The sequence below is a fragment of the Anas acuta genome, chromosome Z, assembly GCF_963932015.1.
Source record: "Anas acuta chromosome Z, bAnaAcu1.1, whole genome shotgun sequence".
Classification (NCBI taxonomy): domain Eukaryota; kingdom Metazoa; phylum Chordata; class Aves; order Anseriformes; family Anatidae; genus Anas; species Anas acuta.
In genome coordinates, this window is record NC_089017.1 from 3,979,121 (window position 1) to 3,998,036 (window position 18,916).

Consider the following 18,916-nt stretch of genomic DNA (forward strand, 5'->3'; position numbering starts at 1 on the left):
TCAGGTTCACCTTCTATGCCATTGTGAAATACTTCTAACTTAGAGAACTACAAAAGAACATAAAACGCTCAGTTTTCCTCCACATGCAGCTTCTGCAACAGCAAAGGGTGTTACAAAGGCCCTGGCACCCCACACCAGGGACAAGGCAGCCCAACCTCACTGGGCTGTGTGAGCTATACCACCCCAAGGCCATGCTCTCAACACTTCTCCAGTGGTCTCACCAGGGACCTGACCTCTTTCACCAGAGGGGAGGAAGGCTGAAGAGCACTAAAAATGGTGAAGGGGAAGCTCTGAGATGCTGCATTGCCCCATCCGACCCCTTCTTCGGCCCCAGGACAACTCACACACATCTGTATGGGGAGCCAGAGCATGTTTTGTGAGAGGAGCTCAAGGGCCCCATAGTTATTTTTTTTTCCATTTGGCATCTGTATTTGCTCTTTCCAGCCCATTAGTTGTTCTGCCACGGTATGGGTGTGGATTCTTCCCCTCCTCAGGCTAGGATGAGGCCCCATTCATGGATTAACCACCTCAGTGGGCAACATGAACAGCAGACATGATTTGTGTGCTCAGGCTACAGCTGCCAGGAGGAACCAGGGTTTAATCTCATTCCACAGGGGGTCATACCCTCAGCTCACGGCCTGAATCACATCCTCCTTCACCCACCTCACATTCCTGACCTGCTTCTAGCACAAAGCAGCCCTCTCAGAGGGGGAACGGTGAGGGCTAACTCCAAAGGCCTCACAGTGTTATGCAAGAGGAAAGCCGTGCCTGGGGCTCCCACTGTAATCAGCACAAAATGGGGGCAGCTGAGCCTCCTCTAGACCTGGCCCTCAGAAGGGTGAACCCAAGGCCTGCTGTCTTTCTTCTTAAGGAGAAGGGAGGGCACACCAGCAGCAGTGGCAGCATGGGTTACACCTCCTGGCCTGGCACCCTGCTCCACATCCTTGAAAAGAGGTTTGCTGCATCCCAGGGAGAACTTTCTGGAGATGGATGTGGACCAAAGCCACCACACCCACAGCTGCATGCTTTCCTAGTCCTGTACGTCTGTATTCTCTTGGGCAGTGAGCAGACCAGAAATGGTAAACCTGTGTTTGGCCTGCCACTTAGCCCTCTCCCATATATGACCAGTCAGGCCTGGTCTTTGATTCGGCAAATGCCCTGCAAATAAATTACATAAGAAAACCCTGATTACATAAAGTGCATTGCACAATGTGTTATATAAAGCTCAGGTCATGTCCCAATCAGCCAGCTCCATTACATTAAGAAAAAGTAATTTGAGGAGCAGCAAGGAAGGGAAATGGAGGAGGAGGAGGATGCTCCTCCTACAAAGCAGGCGTTTGGCATATGCATGGCAAATAGGCCCACCAAGTGCCCTAGAAGAGCACTTCTCAGCCAAACCCTTACCTTTTGGCTCTGAGCCTGCCCAAAGAATGCCAGAAAATGGAGGGAGGGATGTGTGTCCTGCAAAACACAGACCCACAGTCACTGCTACCTCGCCGTCAGCCTCATTGACCAGGTAGCCCAGAGGCAGAGGGTGTCCATCCACTGCTGTAACATGTCTTGGAGGGGAGACATGAGAAACTTCTCAGGAATGCTTTGTTCAGAAAGGCCCAGTTTGCTTTTCTGAAAATTCCTGATTTCAAATCAGAAGGAAATAACCATGGGGAACATGTGAATTTTGAGAGCAATAGAGCAAATTTTGTACAAGCAGGTGGAAACCAAAACCATGTGGCAATGCTCTACTCAGTCTGGTGCAAGAGGTGTACCCAAGATGTGTAACAAAGGCCAAATAACCTTTCTGTGCCCCATTTTTTTTTTATTATTATTTTTTTCCAGAAAAAAAATGTATTTGGGATCCACAGATTTTAAAGCCAAATAACTTCATTAAATAGGACCTGGAATTTCCAGTCAATCCACTACAGGGATGGCAGGAGGAACTCTCTCCATCTCTTGGAAAACTTCACTCATGGAGATCCCCAAAACTGCCTGTGGTTTTAGCACTACTCTTTCAGTCAGGTTTGACAGGTCTTGGATGGGACTTTGCAAGCACTTCAACGCAGGAAATGCCTGCAAAAGCTTCCATCGTGCCCAGCAGGACCAGACTGAATCAGTAGGGATCTCAGTGAAGTTAATTTGTTGCTGTTGTTTTTAGTGATAATACAGTACATTACAAAGGAAAAGCAATAAATCTATAGGGGAGATGGTACACTGAAAATAAACAGTGAGGTTTCAGCTGTGCTTTGAAGTATGATGGAAAGGCCCAGAGGCAAAGAAAAGCTGGGAACTGCTTGGTCCATTGTGTCAGATCTGCAGAGGAGAAGCTCCTTGTGCCAATGGGGAGACTGAAAGCTGCAAGGAGATAAGAAATGCCCTCTCTAAGGACTGGTTTTGATGCTGGGCTCAGCTTTTAAACAGAAGGTGGTGTTCTGGAAAGAGATAGAATTGTAGGAAATACCAAGGGTTATGCAGAGGATTCCTAAGCCTTGAAGGCAGATGATTTCTAATAGTTCTTTCCAGGAGAAAGACCATTAGGGAGGCTGGGATTTCATGCACTGCCACATTTCCCTTTGGTCCCAGAAACACCAGATTTCAACATGGGAACACCAAGATGGCCAAAACCATCTGGAGGGAAGTTGTACCTCTTGTGGTACCTCCCAACACAGCTGGCAACAGATCTGGGGTGAAAAAAAAAAAAAAAAAAAAAAAAAAAAAAACCCTGCCCAGCACTGTAAAAGGGAAATTGTGAGAGCTGGAAAGGGACTCACAGCACAAGCTGGCATGTTTTCCCCATTCCCTGCAGCCAATCCTGCCCATCCTGGGGAGGGAGTTCCCACTGGTGTCTCCTGAAGGAGTGAATGAGTCAAGGGGTTGCCACAGGCATGACACGGCATGCAGATGTGCGCGGGCAAGGAGATGGCTTTCCTCCTTGGGCCATGGGAACAGTGAGAATAACTCAGCCTTTTTACAGCAAGTCTTCTTGGGCTGGGCCAAGCAGGGCCCCAGGAGTGGAGGTACCACGGACACGTCCACCTGCCAAAGCCTGGCTGTGGCACCAGGCAAAACCCCAGCACTTGCTGCCTGCCTGAACTCGGTGCCTGCTGGAATTGCGATTGGGTTTCCACCCCCTCCATCTTTCCTTTCTTCCCAGAAGGGTATTATCTAGGGGTTATTCAGCACACAAAGGGTTTTCTGGGCCAAGGTTAGTTCGCTGACTCATTGGATGGAAAGCAAACCTGTGCCACAAGGAGATAAGGAGGGAGCTGTGAGCTCTTGCACAACTTGCACAAGGCGCTCGCTTCCCGACGATGACTGGCAGAAAGCTGACGGGTTTTGTACTCGAAGTGAAATTCCCCAGGGAGAGATGAGATGCCAGCTCACGGGATGCTCTTGTTGGCATCCTCCTGCTCCTCTGTCTAGCAAACTGGCTCTGAGGTGGGACCATGGAAACCTGGCTGCCGCAGTGCTTGAACCAAATCCTCCCTTTGTGTGAAATGGTATTGAACAGTCACTTCCACTCATGCTTTCCCCAAAATGTCAGTTTTACCAGCCACACATTCTGCATTCGAGAGAGCTTTACTTATTAGCAGTGCAGACTGTGCTCTGGGACCTGCAGAAGAGGAGGTCATGCTATTCTCATTAAGATCACAGAATTATGGAAACACAGAAAGGTTTGGGTTGGAAGGGGCCTCAAAGACCACCTAATTCCACCCCCCTGCCATGGGCAGGGACACCTTCCCCCAGCCCAGGCTGCCCAAGGCCCCATCCAGCCTGGCCTTGAGCACTGCCAGGGATGGGGCAGCCACAGCTCCTCTGGGCAGCCTGGGCCAGGGCCTCACCACCTTCTGAGGGAAGAATTTCTTCTTTATATCTAATCTAAATCTCCCCTCTTTCAGCTTAAAGCCGTTACCGCTTCTCCTATCACTACATTCCCTGATAAAGTGTCCTTCCCTAAAATCAGTCATTGAAGCTCTTGCTACCACAAAGCTCCCATCAAAGTCAAACATAAGAAGGCAGATTTTGGCAAAATGGTCTCAAAGCTGGTCCTGGCAAGCCTTAGTGAGCGTTTAGTAATCCAGATTCCCTGCCTGAAACACAAGCTGATGCCTTGCGGGGCTTTTTGTCACCATGGGCAGCACACAATCACAGAGGAGCTCTCAGAGGGAGAGCCAGCACTGACCTGTGCCACACAGTGGTCCTCACCTGGTGGTCAGGGGGATCCAGACTCAAACCCCTTCTCTCCCTGAAGAAATCAGGCTCCAAAGTGAAAAGATCAGCCCCAATGCTAACAGCCACCCTGAGTGTCAGAGCCCCAGGTGAGATGTTCTCATTTCACACTTTGCATGAAATAGTTCAGTGGCTGAAAGAGAAAGCTCAGGTCACCTCCACCAGCAAGGATGTGGCACAGGGCCTTCAGCAGGACAGCTGGGGGCAGCCCTTCAGCTTGGCACCCTCTCAGGTCCACCTAAGCTTTCCTGAGGGACTTGGGTTTGGGTCTGTGCAGGTGGGGAGGGATTTGCTGTGTGCTGTACACAGGCTGGGGCAGTTAATGCCATGTATCCTGGATGGAGGAGGCCAGCGGGGTTGGAGAAGGCCCTGTCCCACAGCGGGCCCTTTCCCCAGGTGTCCCATGGGAGCCTGGCACAGGCTCTCCAAGACTCTGAGGACATGTCCAGGATGGCACTGCAGTGCCACGGGGTGTGCAGGGGTCTCACACAGCTGCAAGGCACAGGAATGGCAGCACTGGAATCACCCACGGCCCTGCACAAACAGCTCTGGCTCAAGCTGTTTGTGAGCCAGGGAGAGCCAGGGAGAGCTATGGGGAGGTCTTGGACTTGTGCTGAGAGTCCAAAATCTCACTCTGCATGGGACCACCTGCCCCCACTAGAAGCCCCTACCAGAATAAATTGTTTTTTCCTCCCCGTGTTTCTGGGATCCACTGTCTAGCCAAGGCATGGCAATGAACAGTGACACATGTATATGCTTTGGGAGACATAACAGGGACGTGCACTCTAATGGTTACCAATTAAAGTAATTATATGGACATCATTGTGTACTGCTTGCCACACTACGTGCCAGCATTTTTCTATTGTCTTTATTAGTTACCACAAATGTTAAAGCACTTTGGGAGCTCTGATCTACATGCACTACCTCACACACCCTGTAAAGCCATTGTGGAAATGGTCCTCACCATGCAAAGGGAGAGATTCCTGCCATGGGATCCACACCAGGCAAGAGTTTGGCTGCCTGGGCCAATTCATCCAACAGACATCTGGTTTTACATCCACTCCTGGTGCTCAGAAATCATGTTTTTTTAGGGATCCACTGCCTGGCAGACACTCTAAGCAAAAAGAAGTAGTGTGTCTGGGTCTGACCAAAGCAGCAGCAGCCACCACCGAGCCCAGGCAAGGAGCACTGCTCAGCAAGCCCCTCAGTGCCCAGCCATGAGACGTGAGCCAGGCATGGAAATTCTTCCGAGAACAGAAGGTCTCTTCTTTGTCTTCTTTTTCAACCTTTTACATTTTTTTTTAATCTATGTCTCATCATCTGCTAGAGCTTTCGGACATCATTTACGGCCCAGCCACCTCCATATCTTCCTCTTTACAGCTTCTTTGGCCAAAGTCAATGAAGTGTTATGAGGCAAGGGAAGCTGACTTCTTCTTGGAGGCATCAGACAGAGGCAGCCATGGACAGAGCAGACAAATCATGGATGTAACGTGGGAGCACTCACCTCCCCTTCTTCAGGTCAACCAGGCACTCCTTGCACATTCATCTTGCTGTGCACCCTCCTCTCTCCTCATGTGGGGCTGGCTCCTTCTCACGTTGGCAGGGATAAATGCAGGGATAAATCAAGTAACTTGAGAAAGATCAGCTTGTCAGACCAAGTCCAAACACCACCTAGTCATCCAGGGAGCGTCTTGTAGCCTGCAAGCAGGAGCCGACAGAGATCCTCTTCCAAGGGCTGAGCCTACTCATACCCAGCAGATTGCCCTGGCCAAAACCACCCCCTGCACACCTGGGTGTGAGCACTGCTATCTACTGCCTCATCGTGCACAGCCCAGATCTCCCATGGGCCGTGGGAAACCCTCAAATTAGGGAGAACAGCAGCACGTCAGGGAGCACTTCAGGGAGAAACAGGGAGGAACGTGCATTTTTATCTTGTCACATTCCTGCATATGGAAGGGGAGAGCTGGATCCCTGTGAGCAAGCCAGGGATTCAGTCCTGTGCAGGACCAGTTCATGGATTTCATCCTACAGCTGACCCAAACATCACCTTGGGAACATCTCTTGGGGTTCACATCACGAAAGGGCTCTGTTCCTTAAACACAAGTACAATGGCGGGGGAATAACCTCTGTAGGGTTTCAGGGCTCTCAAAGCACCATAACTCTGTTCACAACCAGTTCCACCTACTCTTTATTTTATTTTTTTACCCTGGGGAAGCTGAGCCACGGGGAGCCACCTGAAGCCCCCATAGGAAGAACCAAGATGGAGAAGGTGCTGAGTGAAGTTGGAGGTCTCATGCCTCACTTCCAGTGCATTGCTGAAGAAAAGGACATCTTTAGGATCATTCAGGGAGAAGCAGTGAGGCAATGAGGCAGCCAGATGAAGCAATGATGTGGGCAGCACAAGACGTGAGCAGGAAAACCTGCTCTAGGGTCAGATTCCTTATCCAGGCCTCGGTGAAGTCCCATTCCTGGCATTATTGCCATTGACCCCTGTGGGGCAAATGCTGTCATCTGAAGATCTGTGAGGCAGATGGACCATAACCATCCAGGCTGACCTCCAGCATCACCCAGACCAAAGAGCTCCACGCCCAGCATTCCCCACGCCGAGCCTGTCCTTCCTGCTTGGCGGAGAGGGTCTTGGTGTCAGACCACCACCAGCTCTTGCCAGAAAGGCTGTGCCACCCACAGCAGCGCTGGGCAGGGTTGCTGTGACATGAGCAGCCAGCTAACACGGGGGTCCAGCACGTGCTGGGGTACCTCCTCTCCACCCCACACAGGCTCCCATACCCCCAGCAGGGTCCCCAGCATGCACAAGATGCTCAGGGACAGCGAAGAGCAAAGGAGCATTGAGACGCTGTGACTTCAGCTGGCTTAGAAGGGGGCTGGGAGAATCACACCTGCCAAGAGCAGAAAATGGGCTTGGCCTTGAAAGCATAAAGCAATTATTTATTGGCCAACGCAAGCAGAGAAAAGATAGCCAGGAGCTCCTCAGCTGGGCGCTAGCACGCTCACCACCTTGAAAAAGGGCCCAAAAATCCTGTGCTGGCCAAGCACCACCAGTGAGTCCCCGTGGCGCCCTGGGGTGTCCCCTCCACAAACCCACTGACTCCCTGCGTTTTGCCCTTTAGGGTTTTACACCTTCCTAATTTGTCTTCTCAGCCCCGTCCCACAGCACAGCCATTCCCCAGCACTGGGAAGGGTGGCGTGGGGTACTGCAGGTGGTAGTGGGGTAGTGTGAAGCCCCATTTATTTGCATGGATCTGCCCCAGCAAGGACAGGACAGCGCACGGAGGGGCAGGAGGGCCCCACGTGTTAGCAGCTGATAGTTTATCTCAGGGAGCTCCAGAGCAGCAGCAATCTGCACGCCCAGAACATAACCCTCTGGGCAGCTGCAAGCAGCATGCTGCAGGTACAGCAGCAGTGATACTACGTAAAATATTGCCATGCCATGGAGCAGGCTGCTTTTGAGATGCCATGCTGCTTTTCCCAAACCCTGTAGGCAGCTCCAGGACCTTTTCAAGAGGGGGTGAAAGTGGTGTGAGCCGTGTCCCTGCTGGGACGTCCCTCGCAGGGACTCGCCCTGTGTCTGCGTCCCCCAGCCTCGCAGCACCGCCTGAGAGGGGAAGATAAAGGCAGCCGTGTCCCTGCACTGCCAGCTCCCCGTTGCACGGTGTTTTTATGGTGTTTGTCACACACAGGTGGCAAAGAGCACAGCTGTGCAGGGAAGCTGCTGGGTTTGCCCCAGTGCAACCCTGGCAAGGAGCACAGGCTGGGAAAAGGCTTCTCCCTCCCCAGCACGGTGTCAGTGCCACAAGCCCACAGGATGGACAACTCAGCAGCGGGGTAAGCTGGGAAAATACATGTTTGCACACTTGCACAAAGTAAAATCCATCTCCACAGCTCTCCCCCACTTTGGGGTCATTCCAGGGCTTCCCACCACAGCTGTGACGTGCCACCCTGTCCCTCCCTGGATGCCCCATCACATCTCACCTCCACCCACCTGCACTTCAGGGCAGGAACATATCCAGTTGCACTGCTGCTAAACAAATCTCAACAACTGGTGAAAAGCAACACCATCCCGGGCAGGAGCTGCAAGCATTACTCACGGGGAGGATTGTTTTTGGCCGGGACAAAGGCAGGAGGTGCAGGGCAGGAGAGCAGCAGCCCCCGTGCTCTGGGGAAGGAAAGGTCCATGGATGATGGCACCAAGCCCAATGCCACCACCTGCAAGGCTGGGGAGGAGGCTGCCCTGCTGGAGCCCCACGTTGGGGTGGGAGGGAGCAGGGGTAGGGTTGCCCATTATTCCACCTGGCTGAGCCTTTTGGAAAGCTAATTGGAGAGCTACAGAAAACATTTTCCTACTTTTTCAGCAAAACTTTTTAAATGAAAGCCAAAATCAGTTATTTTCCTTTCCGGACCACATTTCTCCCATTTTTCAATCCCCACTACCAACAACCCTTTGATTTTTCCTTCCCCGGGGAGCACCCAACACTTGCTCAAAGTGCTTCTCACCCCTTGCACAGCATCACGCTGCCTTCCCGTGCAGACCCACACGCTTCCAAAGCCGTGTTATGCCAGAGCTGCTTTGTCAGCAGCAGCACTTCCAGAAAGGAGCAGCCTTGGCCAGGAAAAATGCTTCAGGTTCAGAGCGTTTTCCTGAGAAATTAAACCCTGATAAACAAGCCAGCCCTGACCCAAACAGCACGGCTGCTGTAGGAACAGGTCTGGGAGATGTGCAGCAACCTAAAGGAGGTTATTTCCTTTCTGTGCTGAAAACGAGACATCTGCTCCTTCTTCAGGTAGCCATGGAAATTTAGGCTAAAGGTTTTCAAAAACAACCAGTGATTTTTGGGTGCCCAAGCAGGATGTTCTTTGAGTGTGCCTTTATTTCAAGAAAACACAGGTCTCTCCCTTTCAGGAGGTCATCCCGAAGTCTGAGAGCCACAGCAATCCAAAACACCTTCAATATCTCAGCTGCCCACACTCAGCAGGCTGGCAAATCCCGAAGCTTTCAAATTGCTCTGATCATCCCATCACCTCTCAAATCACCCACCCCCCTCCCAGCTGTGTCTCACCAACTTGTTTCCCCAGCTCCGTCCCAAAAAAACCCTGATTGCTGCCCAGAGCTACAATGGACACCTGGCAAACTGGGGTCTGGTGTGAGGAGGAAGGCTCCGTCCATCGTCCTCTCTGCAGAGCCAACACAAGCCGCCTCCCAACAACCACTTCCCTTGTACAAGTTTTTCTCTTTTCAAGAGAAAGCTGCCCACCGGGTGGCTCAGATAAAGGCCCAGGAAGACGCAGCAGGTTTGGGGATGGTCTGCGGGAAAGCAGATACCACTGAGTCCTGTCTCAGCTGACCCACCCACTCCCTAAGTGCATCCCCGTCACAGCCCAACCTCATATTTGGGAACACCTCCCCTTTTGTGCTCACCCTTCACGCACAACAGGCCCTCCATAAAGAGCTTCAAAGGCCTCCTATCGCTCTGCAAAATCACCGTGGCAGCAACGCCTACGCATCCCATGGTGGCAACACGTCAAAACCCACTGGTATCGCCCCGAGCTCCCCCCATCCTGCCTCTTGCAACACCCCAAGGCTCCCCAGGGCAGCCCCGTGTTTGTGCAGCTCTTGTTTGTGGATGGACCACAGCTAAGCAAAGAAGCAATCCTGCAAGCAACCAAGTGCCCACTCACTTCCCTGGAAGCGGAAACCAAGAACAGTTTGTTAAATAAGCCTGCTCTGAATAATCCGTGCCCTGCCCCAAGCTTTCACAATGGAAATTTGTCACGGTACACCAGGAGTCAACAGGACTCCTGTTAGTCAGGCAACAGGAGATAAAGTTTGCAGGAGAGACCTCATTTGTCCTCTGTTATTTACCTGTTGCCCAAAAAAATGAGAGCGCACCAACATCCAGTCCCTAAAAGCACTGCCATGGCAGCAAGACCATTTCGCTTCACTGGGTCCCTGTCAGGGCAGCTCCTATAGATAACAATGAGGTTTTCCAAAACTTCAGAGCTGGTTTTGTCAAGTTTAAGCCTTATTCATCACTTCAAGCAAGCAAGAAAGGCTGCTGCCCTTGCAAGCAGTCCCTCATTCTCCCCTTGTCCCCAAAATGTCCTCAACTCCATCCCTCCAGCTGAGGGGGATGCAGCACACGTCTTTTGCACCAGGGCTGTACCTACAAAGCTTTGGTGGTGGTGAAAATCCATCAGCACAGGCCTGACCTAAGCTCACAGCTGGCTGCTGAGCCCTGGCATAAGCTTGTGAAACACCAGCAGGTTGGTACTTGCACGAGGGATTGGTTACAAGTGAGTTGATTTCTCATCAGGTAACTTGGCATCGTTATTTTCATAGGAGGCCAGCCTGGGCACTTCCTGGCCCTTTGCAAACAGCAGTGTTCTCCCCAAAAACAGAGAGGAGAAAGCACATGGCAGTGCTGCCAAAGGATGGAGGAGCAGAGAGGGAATCCAATACCTGGTGCATGTAGTCCTATACACATAGCTTTACATCTTTCTAAGAGAAAGGAAATAGCAGTGCAATGTGTGATGTGGGGAGAGAAGCAGATAAAAGCAGCAGTGCTGCAGGGCTTCCCCTGCAGGTTACATCCTTCACAAGTCCCTTGAGTTGCCCTACTGGGGAGGACAGGGCAGGGAAGACCACTAGCAGCTGTAAAAGCAAAAGACCACTCTCCGTAAATATTCCTGGCCAGGGAATGAGCCAGCGAGGGGCAGCACTCCCTCGTGCCCCATCCTCTGACTGCCCCAGGGAAGTGGGGAGCAGGAGCTTCCAGCCACCTGGCAGAGCAGCGGGTTTGGAGGAGCTCTGCTCCTCTGCAAGTGAGCATCAGTTTCGGTGCACACCCCTGGCCTTGGGGAAAAGCATGGAGAGAGATGCAGCAAAGGTGCCCCAGCCCAAACCATGCACATCTGAAGCACACAGCAAGGGGGAAAGCAAGGGCAGGATGGGGTGTGGAGAGATCAGCAGAGGAAGCGAACACACAACCAGTGCAGCCACTCCAGGGTTCTCCAACAGTTTTGTTGGCAGATTTACAGGATCCATGTCAGGCTGCACGTTCGGAATGAAGGCAGATAGGGGCAAAAAGCAGAAATAATCTGGGTACCCAGGAAGATTACAGCCATCGCTGAAGGCAGATCAGGCAATTCAAATATCTAGAGGATGATAAAGCAAAAAGCAGCTTTAAACAATAATCCCTAATTAACTACTTTCTGCAAGCTGTTGAAATCACTGCCTGCATCATGTTTACTAATGGACTTGTCAGCATCTTCAGGGGTCACAGCAGCAATAGAAAGTGCTGCTTTGTTCTCGGGTTTGATGCTTGCTAAGTGCTTTAGAAGTTTTTAGTTTAGGTGTTCTCAAAAAAAAAAAAAAAAAAAAAGACCTTGCAAGCAATAGATGGGCAAAGGTCATGATGTACAGCCTCCCTCAACCACTGGCACAGAGAAGAGCAAAAACTGCTTTTTGTGATTTTAATGGAGCATATATACCCACACCCCGAAACTGAGGATGCTAGACAGAGGTGTCTATGTCCTGTATGACACATCGTGCCTCCACACACAGATAAATGGACACTGGCTATGTAACACCAGCCCAGTGCCCTGTCTCTGCCATAGCCTGCTTTCAAATACTTCAGAGAAAGCATTTGTGAAAGAAAAAAAAAAAGAAAAAAGGCTCTCCTCCACAAATCCTCACTTCTCATAGCTGGAGAGGCTGATAGGTCTTGAAGCAATAGATTTGGCAACCCATCCAAAACGCTCCTTTATCAAGCAACAACTGTCTACAGTTATCAGACTGCCTAGACATCCATTTGTCTTTCCAAGCTTGATCTATTTTTGGTTTCAGCAATATCTGCTGTCAGCAGGTTGATTTCTTTCACCCCACACACGATTTCCTTGCAGTTTGCTGCCAGGATGTGCACTGCCTTGGTCGGAAGAGGGGAATGGAGCTAGTGCATTCTCTTACTTCTCAAAAAGAGAACTTTTCAGACAAGAGGCTGGAAGGCACCTCTGGACATTGAATCCAACAACTCCTGCTTCTCAGAGTAGGGTCACCCAGAGCAGGCTGCCCAGGACCACATCCAGTTGGGTTTTGAGTTATTTCCAGGGATGGAATCTTCACCACCTCTCTGGGCAACGTGTTCCAGTGTTCCATCACCCTCATGGTTTCAACAAGTTTTAAATAGAATTACCTGCATTTCAGCTCATGCCTCTCATTCTGTCACAGGGCACCACTGACTGGCCCCTGCTTCTTTCCTCCCTCATCAGGTATTTGTACACACTGGTAAGAGCCTCCTGAGCCTTCTCTTCTCCAGGCTTATTAGTCCCAGCTCCTGCAGCCTTTCCTCCTAGAGGAGATGCTTCAACCCCTTTGTTATCCTCATTGTCCTTCCCTGAACTCACTCCAGTGTCCCCATCTCTTTTACTGGGAAGCCCAGCACTGGACATAGGCTCCAGATGTGTCTCACCAAAGCCAAGTAGAAAGGGAGTATCCGCTCATTTTTAGACGGCTCAGTGTGTTGGTTTTCCCAGCCATGAGTGTAAAAGAAGCTGCTACGAACCAGGAAACTGCCTTCCTAACACACGCTCCAGACAGATTTTTCAGGCCTTGAAGTTTTCACGTGAACACTACTTTGTTTCCTATAATGAACAGGAACACTTAAAAAAATTTAACCCATTTTTATATTTTTTTCAAAATAAAAAGACATCTGCATTCTTAAAAACAATAGGTCCCATCACTTTTCTGAACAAGCCATACAAAGATAAATAGAGTCAGATGCACAGTTCTGAAATGTAAAAAGCCTAAGCCCTTTCCTAAAAGGGCCAATTTATAAAGTGGAACGGTCCTGGAGTGAACAAACTGCTTCAGGACAGGTCCTTCTTACACCTCGCAGTGGTCTCAGATAGTCCATTTCTCTGTTCGAGCTTCCACTCTTTTGACCAGGCCTTCTCCCAAAACCTCAAAGTCCTCTAGAATTGCCTCCACGTTGGGAACGCAGACCAGCTCGTTGTTCATGGTTGACACCATCCTTCCTTTCATGTTGGAGACCTGCAGGACACAAACATTGTACAAATGGCAGCACCTGCTTGGAGCTGCTTTGCAACCTTTGTAAGCCCCAAGTAAGAGATGTAAATCTCCCTCCTGCCATCACATGCAACCCCTGTCACACCACTACACTGCTTCTTGCCACCACCACCTCTTATTATTAGCAATAATGAAGTGCACAAGCGGCCCTTCCTGTCCCTTTTAGGGTATATTCTGTAGCCACAGTCCAAAGACTGTAAGGGAGGACAAGAAATAACTGCCAGTGTATGGTGGAGATGGGAAAAGAGCACATAGACACATGGAGCCGGTGCAAACAGAGCAGACAGTATGCAAAAACACCAGGCACCACAGCATGACCCTGGATTAAGAGCTGGCTGTGCTCTGCTCTGTTGCAGAGTGTCAGGACCTCGAGACAGAAAAGATCTTTGGCTCCACCAGGATGGGAAAAAAAAGAAGAAATACACCTCATGTTTAATCAAGCCACGCTCAACTCAGATGCCAGCATCTCCTCCTCTCGTTTCACCACCATGAATAACTGGGTTTCACAACTGCAGCTAGGCTGAATGGCCAATGCCCCCTGGCCATGAAGAGAGGGGAGATAAATCACTCAGAGACTGACAGCAGAAAAGCCTGGGCTGCCAACTCTGAGCTGTGAGTCACCAGTTTCTCTGCGTCTTTCCTTCATAGAAAGCAGCATGAATCACTCCAGTGTGCCTCACACTTCGTTTAACCACCCTCTAGAGTTCGCCAACCCACACACTGTAGCTGGAGTACTTCCCTGTACAACAACGGGACTTGAGCACCTCAAACCTGGGCTTGCCACCCCAGCTCCTAGCAGACCAGGTGTTTCTGTTAAGAGACACCCAGAGGAATTGGACAGCCTGCTGCACATACCAAACATCTCCAGCAGAAATGTACTGCCCATCTCCCAGGAGGGGACCAGGTAACAGAACCTGAGGTGGAGGGGTTTTTTTTTGTTTGTTTTGTTTTGTTTTGCTTTGTTTTGACCTAGCGAGCATGGTGCTAGGTTTGTCCAACAGCACATTCCCTTCTCAGCTCTGCTGATGACTTGGAGGGGGGCAGGACTGTAGCCACATCCCTGTCCTGGTTTCACCCTTCTAAGACTGGGACAGAAGTATTAGTTCCACTTCTCAAAGGGCTTTGGGCAGATGAGAGTTAGACACAACAATTACAGGAAAAAGCCCTCCAAGCTTTCAGGTTATAAAGTCAACACGCCTTTAGCAGAGTCAAAAACTCACCTTAAAAGGCTGAGGCTGAAAGCTCAAAGGTTTCCACAACACTGCAATCACTTCCCCACCATGCTTGTCATAGAAGAACAAGGCGAGATCACCGAAGGCATCCTGGGGAGAAAACAAAGAGGTTGTGCCAGACAGCCCAGAGGCAGCACCAGAGCCCATCCCTCCCAGTGACACACAGTAGCTCTGCACAAGCACGGACCAAACCTGCAACACGTCCAGTGCATTTCCAAGAAGGAAAGCAGCAAAAGGACAAGTCCTGAGTGCCTCCTGCTGCCTCGATGTGCAGAGCCTCAGTTCTGCACGCAGATCTGATTGCTAGCTACCTCTGGCTGTCCCAGAGAGGAGAAAAATAAATCATCACCTCCCACAGGCCTGCAAGAGCACCCAGAGAATACAACCAGCTCTAGGAAGTTGGATGCCTTGGGTGGAAACCCACCAAGGGTGTTCTTCACCATGGTCACCTTAGCAGCTGGATGGACCTGGCACCTTCAAGCCCAGGGCCCAGCACATTCCATACCTCACAGTGCATCAGATGTCAAGGACCTGCTGGTCCTGCCCAGCAGGCAATCCTGCCACAGAAAGTTTCACTACAAGACAGCAAAGACAAATCCCAGTCAAAGGCCTTCCTAAAGGTCAGCATCTAGAGCTCTGCAATCTTGTGCAACCAGAGCATCAAAGCTCCTCTCCCCAGGACAAACACCACATGAGCTGTCAACACCCAGCATCCCAAAAGGACACTTAGCAAAAATCTTAAGTTACACAAAGCCTTGATTGGTGCAAATAAATGTCTGATGGAGGCACTGAAGGAATTTGCTCTCCTTGCCGCTACGTTTCAGCAGCTGTGTCAATGAGTAACCTCTTTTGATGGTGTTGGGCAGGAGAGCTCAAAAGGAGCTTGCAAGAACTGACTGAAGCCCACAGCCTGGCTTCCCCCAAGCCCACCTGAGCTGGATTCCCAGCGCTGCAGGGAGGCAGGGGATGAGCACTGCAGGAGTAAACAACACTGCATGCAAGCAGCTCCAAACCCAAAGGTCTGTCCCAAGAGCTCAGCACCCAACACGCTGGTACCTAGAGATACACATCCCAAGGGCAGCTGAGCAAGCAGCCAAGAAGCTTCTCCCTGATACCTGCTCATCACGGTAGAGACTTGTACCAGGCAATGCATGTGCTTAAGGGGCTGAGCAAAGACACCCCTGCAAAACTAGTGCATGGCAAGTTTCTGCATATAGCCTTGCTCGTTTTGGAGCAACCTACTGCAAGAAATGCAGTCCCTCTGCTCCCTCTTCTTTCTTCTGATGGTCAACAGGACCACGGCAACTGCATTTCCCTAGTTTCCCCAGCTTCATCTCTGTCACGCTCTTACAAAGAAAGGTCTCCTCTGGCATCATTGTATCATGAGGTTTTTATGATGATACGCATGGGGGAAAAAAAAAAAAAACATCAAAGGCAAGTTTGGAAGGCACCATCTATGGACATGGCAGGATTGCAGTAGGAGGAGGGAAAAGGTGGATTGAGTTGGTATTAGCACTGATCCCAGAGGGTGGGGTGGCACTCTAAGTGTAAGGAGCCGATAAGCAGGGAGGGGCAGTGTTGTCTGCAACCTTCACAACCAGATTTATGAGTTCGGACTTGAAGCAGCACAAACAGAGGGCGACACGATTAGGCCAGCAAGCAGGGAAGGTCCAGGGACCTGCCAGCTCACCCCACTGCACCGGACCTTCAAGGGAGCAAGGCTGGTCATGGCATTACCTGTTTTTTCAAGATGGTTTGGCCACTTTCTAAAAATACACTGAGGAAGAGGCAACCTGCCCAGGTGCTTCTCAGCTGAGAGCGATGGGCAATGCTCAGAGCCCTGTCACCAAGGAAGACTCCCAGTTGTGCCAGAAGGCAAACGGCAGGAGGGAAGGAAAGCTCAGCAAAGGGCAAAGCACATGGCACGATGACTGACGATGCACAGCTCTCTGAATCAAAGGGGACAAGAGTGTGTTACAACCTGAAAAAGCCCTGTTAGTCTGCAGGGGGAGGTCCTGAGTGCCACGTGATGCTCCCTAGGAGAAAGGTATTTTTACTTCGGACAGGAACCAGGAGCATTTGCAGGAAAGGAATCCCCCCAGGCTCAGCTCATTTCCCCATAAAACCACTGCTCTGACTGATACCCAGCACCTTTTATACACCCAGGAGGGAGCAGAGGGCTGAGATGAAAACCACAGCATCCAATTCAAAACCCCAGCGAAGGGCGAGCTTCTGCTCCTGTGCTGCTCCCAGCAAGGCCCACGTGACAGTGCTTCAGGCCGGATTCCCCAAGCTGCAGAGATGCACGTCCAGCTCTTGGGAAACTGCAGCATTAAAAGGGTCTGGTCCATTAGTCACCGCGATTCTGTTTGTACAGAGGCTTGGGAAGTAAAAGCAAACAGAGTTCACCTCCCTTTCCACATCCCATACTTTATGCCCAGTGCCACTGGGCTTGCCTCAGCTTGCCAACACCTCCCGCAAGGGAAAGTTTGTGAGAAAATGGATAAAGGTGGGGACCACATCTGAACCCCTGCTCCCTTCCCAAGCTGCCATATCTTTGGTCACAAGTCAGCTTTAAAGGCCCAAGGAAAGCTTTCCCTGATCAGAAGGATCCTGACCACCAGCAAACCTTGCACCTGGTTCCCAGTTTGTACCAGGGATCTGTATTTTGTGACCAAGAGGGGCCTCGTTACTTGGGCAAAGTGCCTGGGAGAAGATCACCCCAAGGTCTGTAGGGAGCCACCTGGGTAGGAGAACCAAAGGGATGCAGAAAGGCAGCAAGTAAAACAATACCCTCCTCTGAAATGGGATTACTGGATTAAGCAGCTGGGGCTGAAGCACGGATTTCGCTATGAGGTAAGCACTTGCTAGTTAAGCAACTACTTTATTGTTGTTTAGGGGTGGGTTTTTTGCCTAATCATTTATCCACCCACTTTTCCACTGTGCTTGCTTACACCTGGAGATCGGGCTCCCATTGCACCACTTCTGCAACAAAATTTGGGGAGGTCTCTGAAATAGGCCTGGCAGCTTTTCCTGGTACAATGCAGATGATGAATGCATTTGCCATTTGAACATTTACTCAGTGGTTAGAAGTATTTCAGTGCTCTCAGTGAGGGACCTGACAGTATAAAACTCTATTAAAAGCTACTTACTTCCAACAAACTACAGGTGTGGTTAATGCTTTAAAGCCTTTGTCATGCTGACACAACCCGGCCCCAATACCCACAGTATATGATACAGATGGAGCCAGCCCCCACACACAAACAAGGCAAGGAGTACTGTGAAAAGAAAAAAAAAAAAAACACACAGGATGGGGTTGTTTCTGTATCAGAGGAGTTTTAAAAGAGAAAAGAAACTTGAGTGTTAGGTTTGGGATTTCCACACAGTAAAACGTTTTTTAGCCCATCCGCACTGTTCCACCTCCTAGCACCTCACCAGAGCCACGTGAGCATCGCCCTCCTGGGGGTTCAGGTTAGTGGCAAGTACGTATGGCAAGTGGGGAGGGGGAAAAAAAAACAAAAAACATACTGTCACCAAAACCCTACACCCACAGTCTCCTGGCTGTATTAGTAAACTTGCCTCACCCACTGGTCCACCAAGCAAAAGTCCCTTCCTATGGGAGGAGGAAAGCATTCCCAACACAGAAGAAATCCAACCAAAGGCAGCCTCTGAGCTCAGCCAAGCAGCACAAGGAACAGATGCTTTGATACACAGCGGTGTGCACACACGCACCCTGACTCTGGGCACTGTGGTAAGGGTCACAAAGCTGCTCTGCAGGTGTAAAGGCAGAGAATTTCCTGCCACTTCTGCAGAGATCCAGACAGGAATGCTTCCTCTGTGCCACAAAAAAACAAAGCTTTTCCATTTTGTCTTCTGAAAGATGCTGCAGGAGGAGTTAGGTCAGTCAGTCAAAGCAGGAAGGGAGCCGTCTGACCTGAAAACATTTCCCCAGTTCCAGCTACATCCCATAACCACAACTTGCATGCTGTAAGAGACAAGAACTTTCAGTATCGTTAATTCCTTCTCAGCATGCACTAGCAAGACACACATTCCTACACTGCAGGACAAAAGGAAGGAAAGGGCTGTAAGTCTTCCAGGTAGGTCTTGTCCAAAGGTGCAGTACAAAACATTTAGAGGAAGTACCTGCTTTAGAGGAAGGTATTTTTTTTTTTGGAAAGCAGGAAACAGACCCGTGCTTGTCCAAACAGGAAAGATCTCCTCTGTACAAGATGAAATGAGCTCTTTAACAGGTATATGCAACCAGAGAAAGCTAAATCTCAAAGAGAGAGTGGTTCATATCCAGTGAGACCAAAGACCTTGTAAAAAAGTCTTAATAGCCATTACAGACACACAGACTGAC

At 50.3% G+C, this 18,916-nt stretch overlaps 1 protein-coding gene across 1 annotated transcript in view; it reads right to left on the bottom strand.

Annotated features, from left to right (window-relative positions):
• Nucleotides 1-12,902: 12,902 nt before the first annotated feature.
• Nucleotides 12,903-18,916, bottom strand: part of NOL6 (nucleolar protein 6) — a 28,888-nt gene continuing 22,874 nt past the window's right edge. Inside the window, exons 25-26 of the mRNA XM_068666705.1 lie at nucleotides 14,545-14,646; nucleotides 12,903-13,288 (exon numbers count right to left, since the gene is read on the bottom strand). Coding sequence (XP_068522806.1) covers nucleotides 13,139-13,288; nucleotides 14,545-14,646 — 252 coding nt within the window. The 3' untranslated portion in view covers nucleotides 12,903-13,138. The remainder of the gene's footprint in view (nucleotides 13,289-14,544; nucleotides 14,647-18,916) is intronic.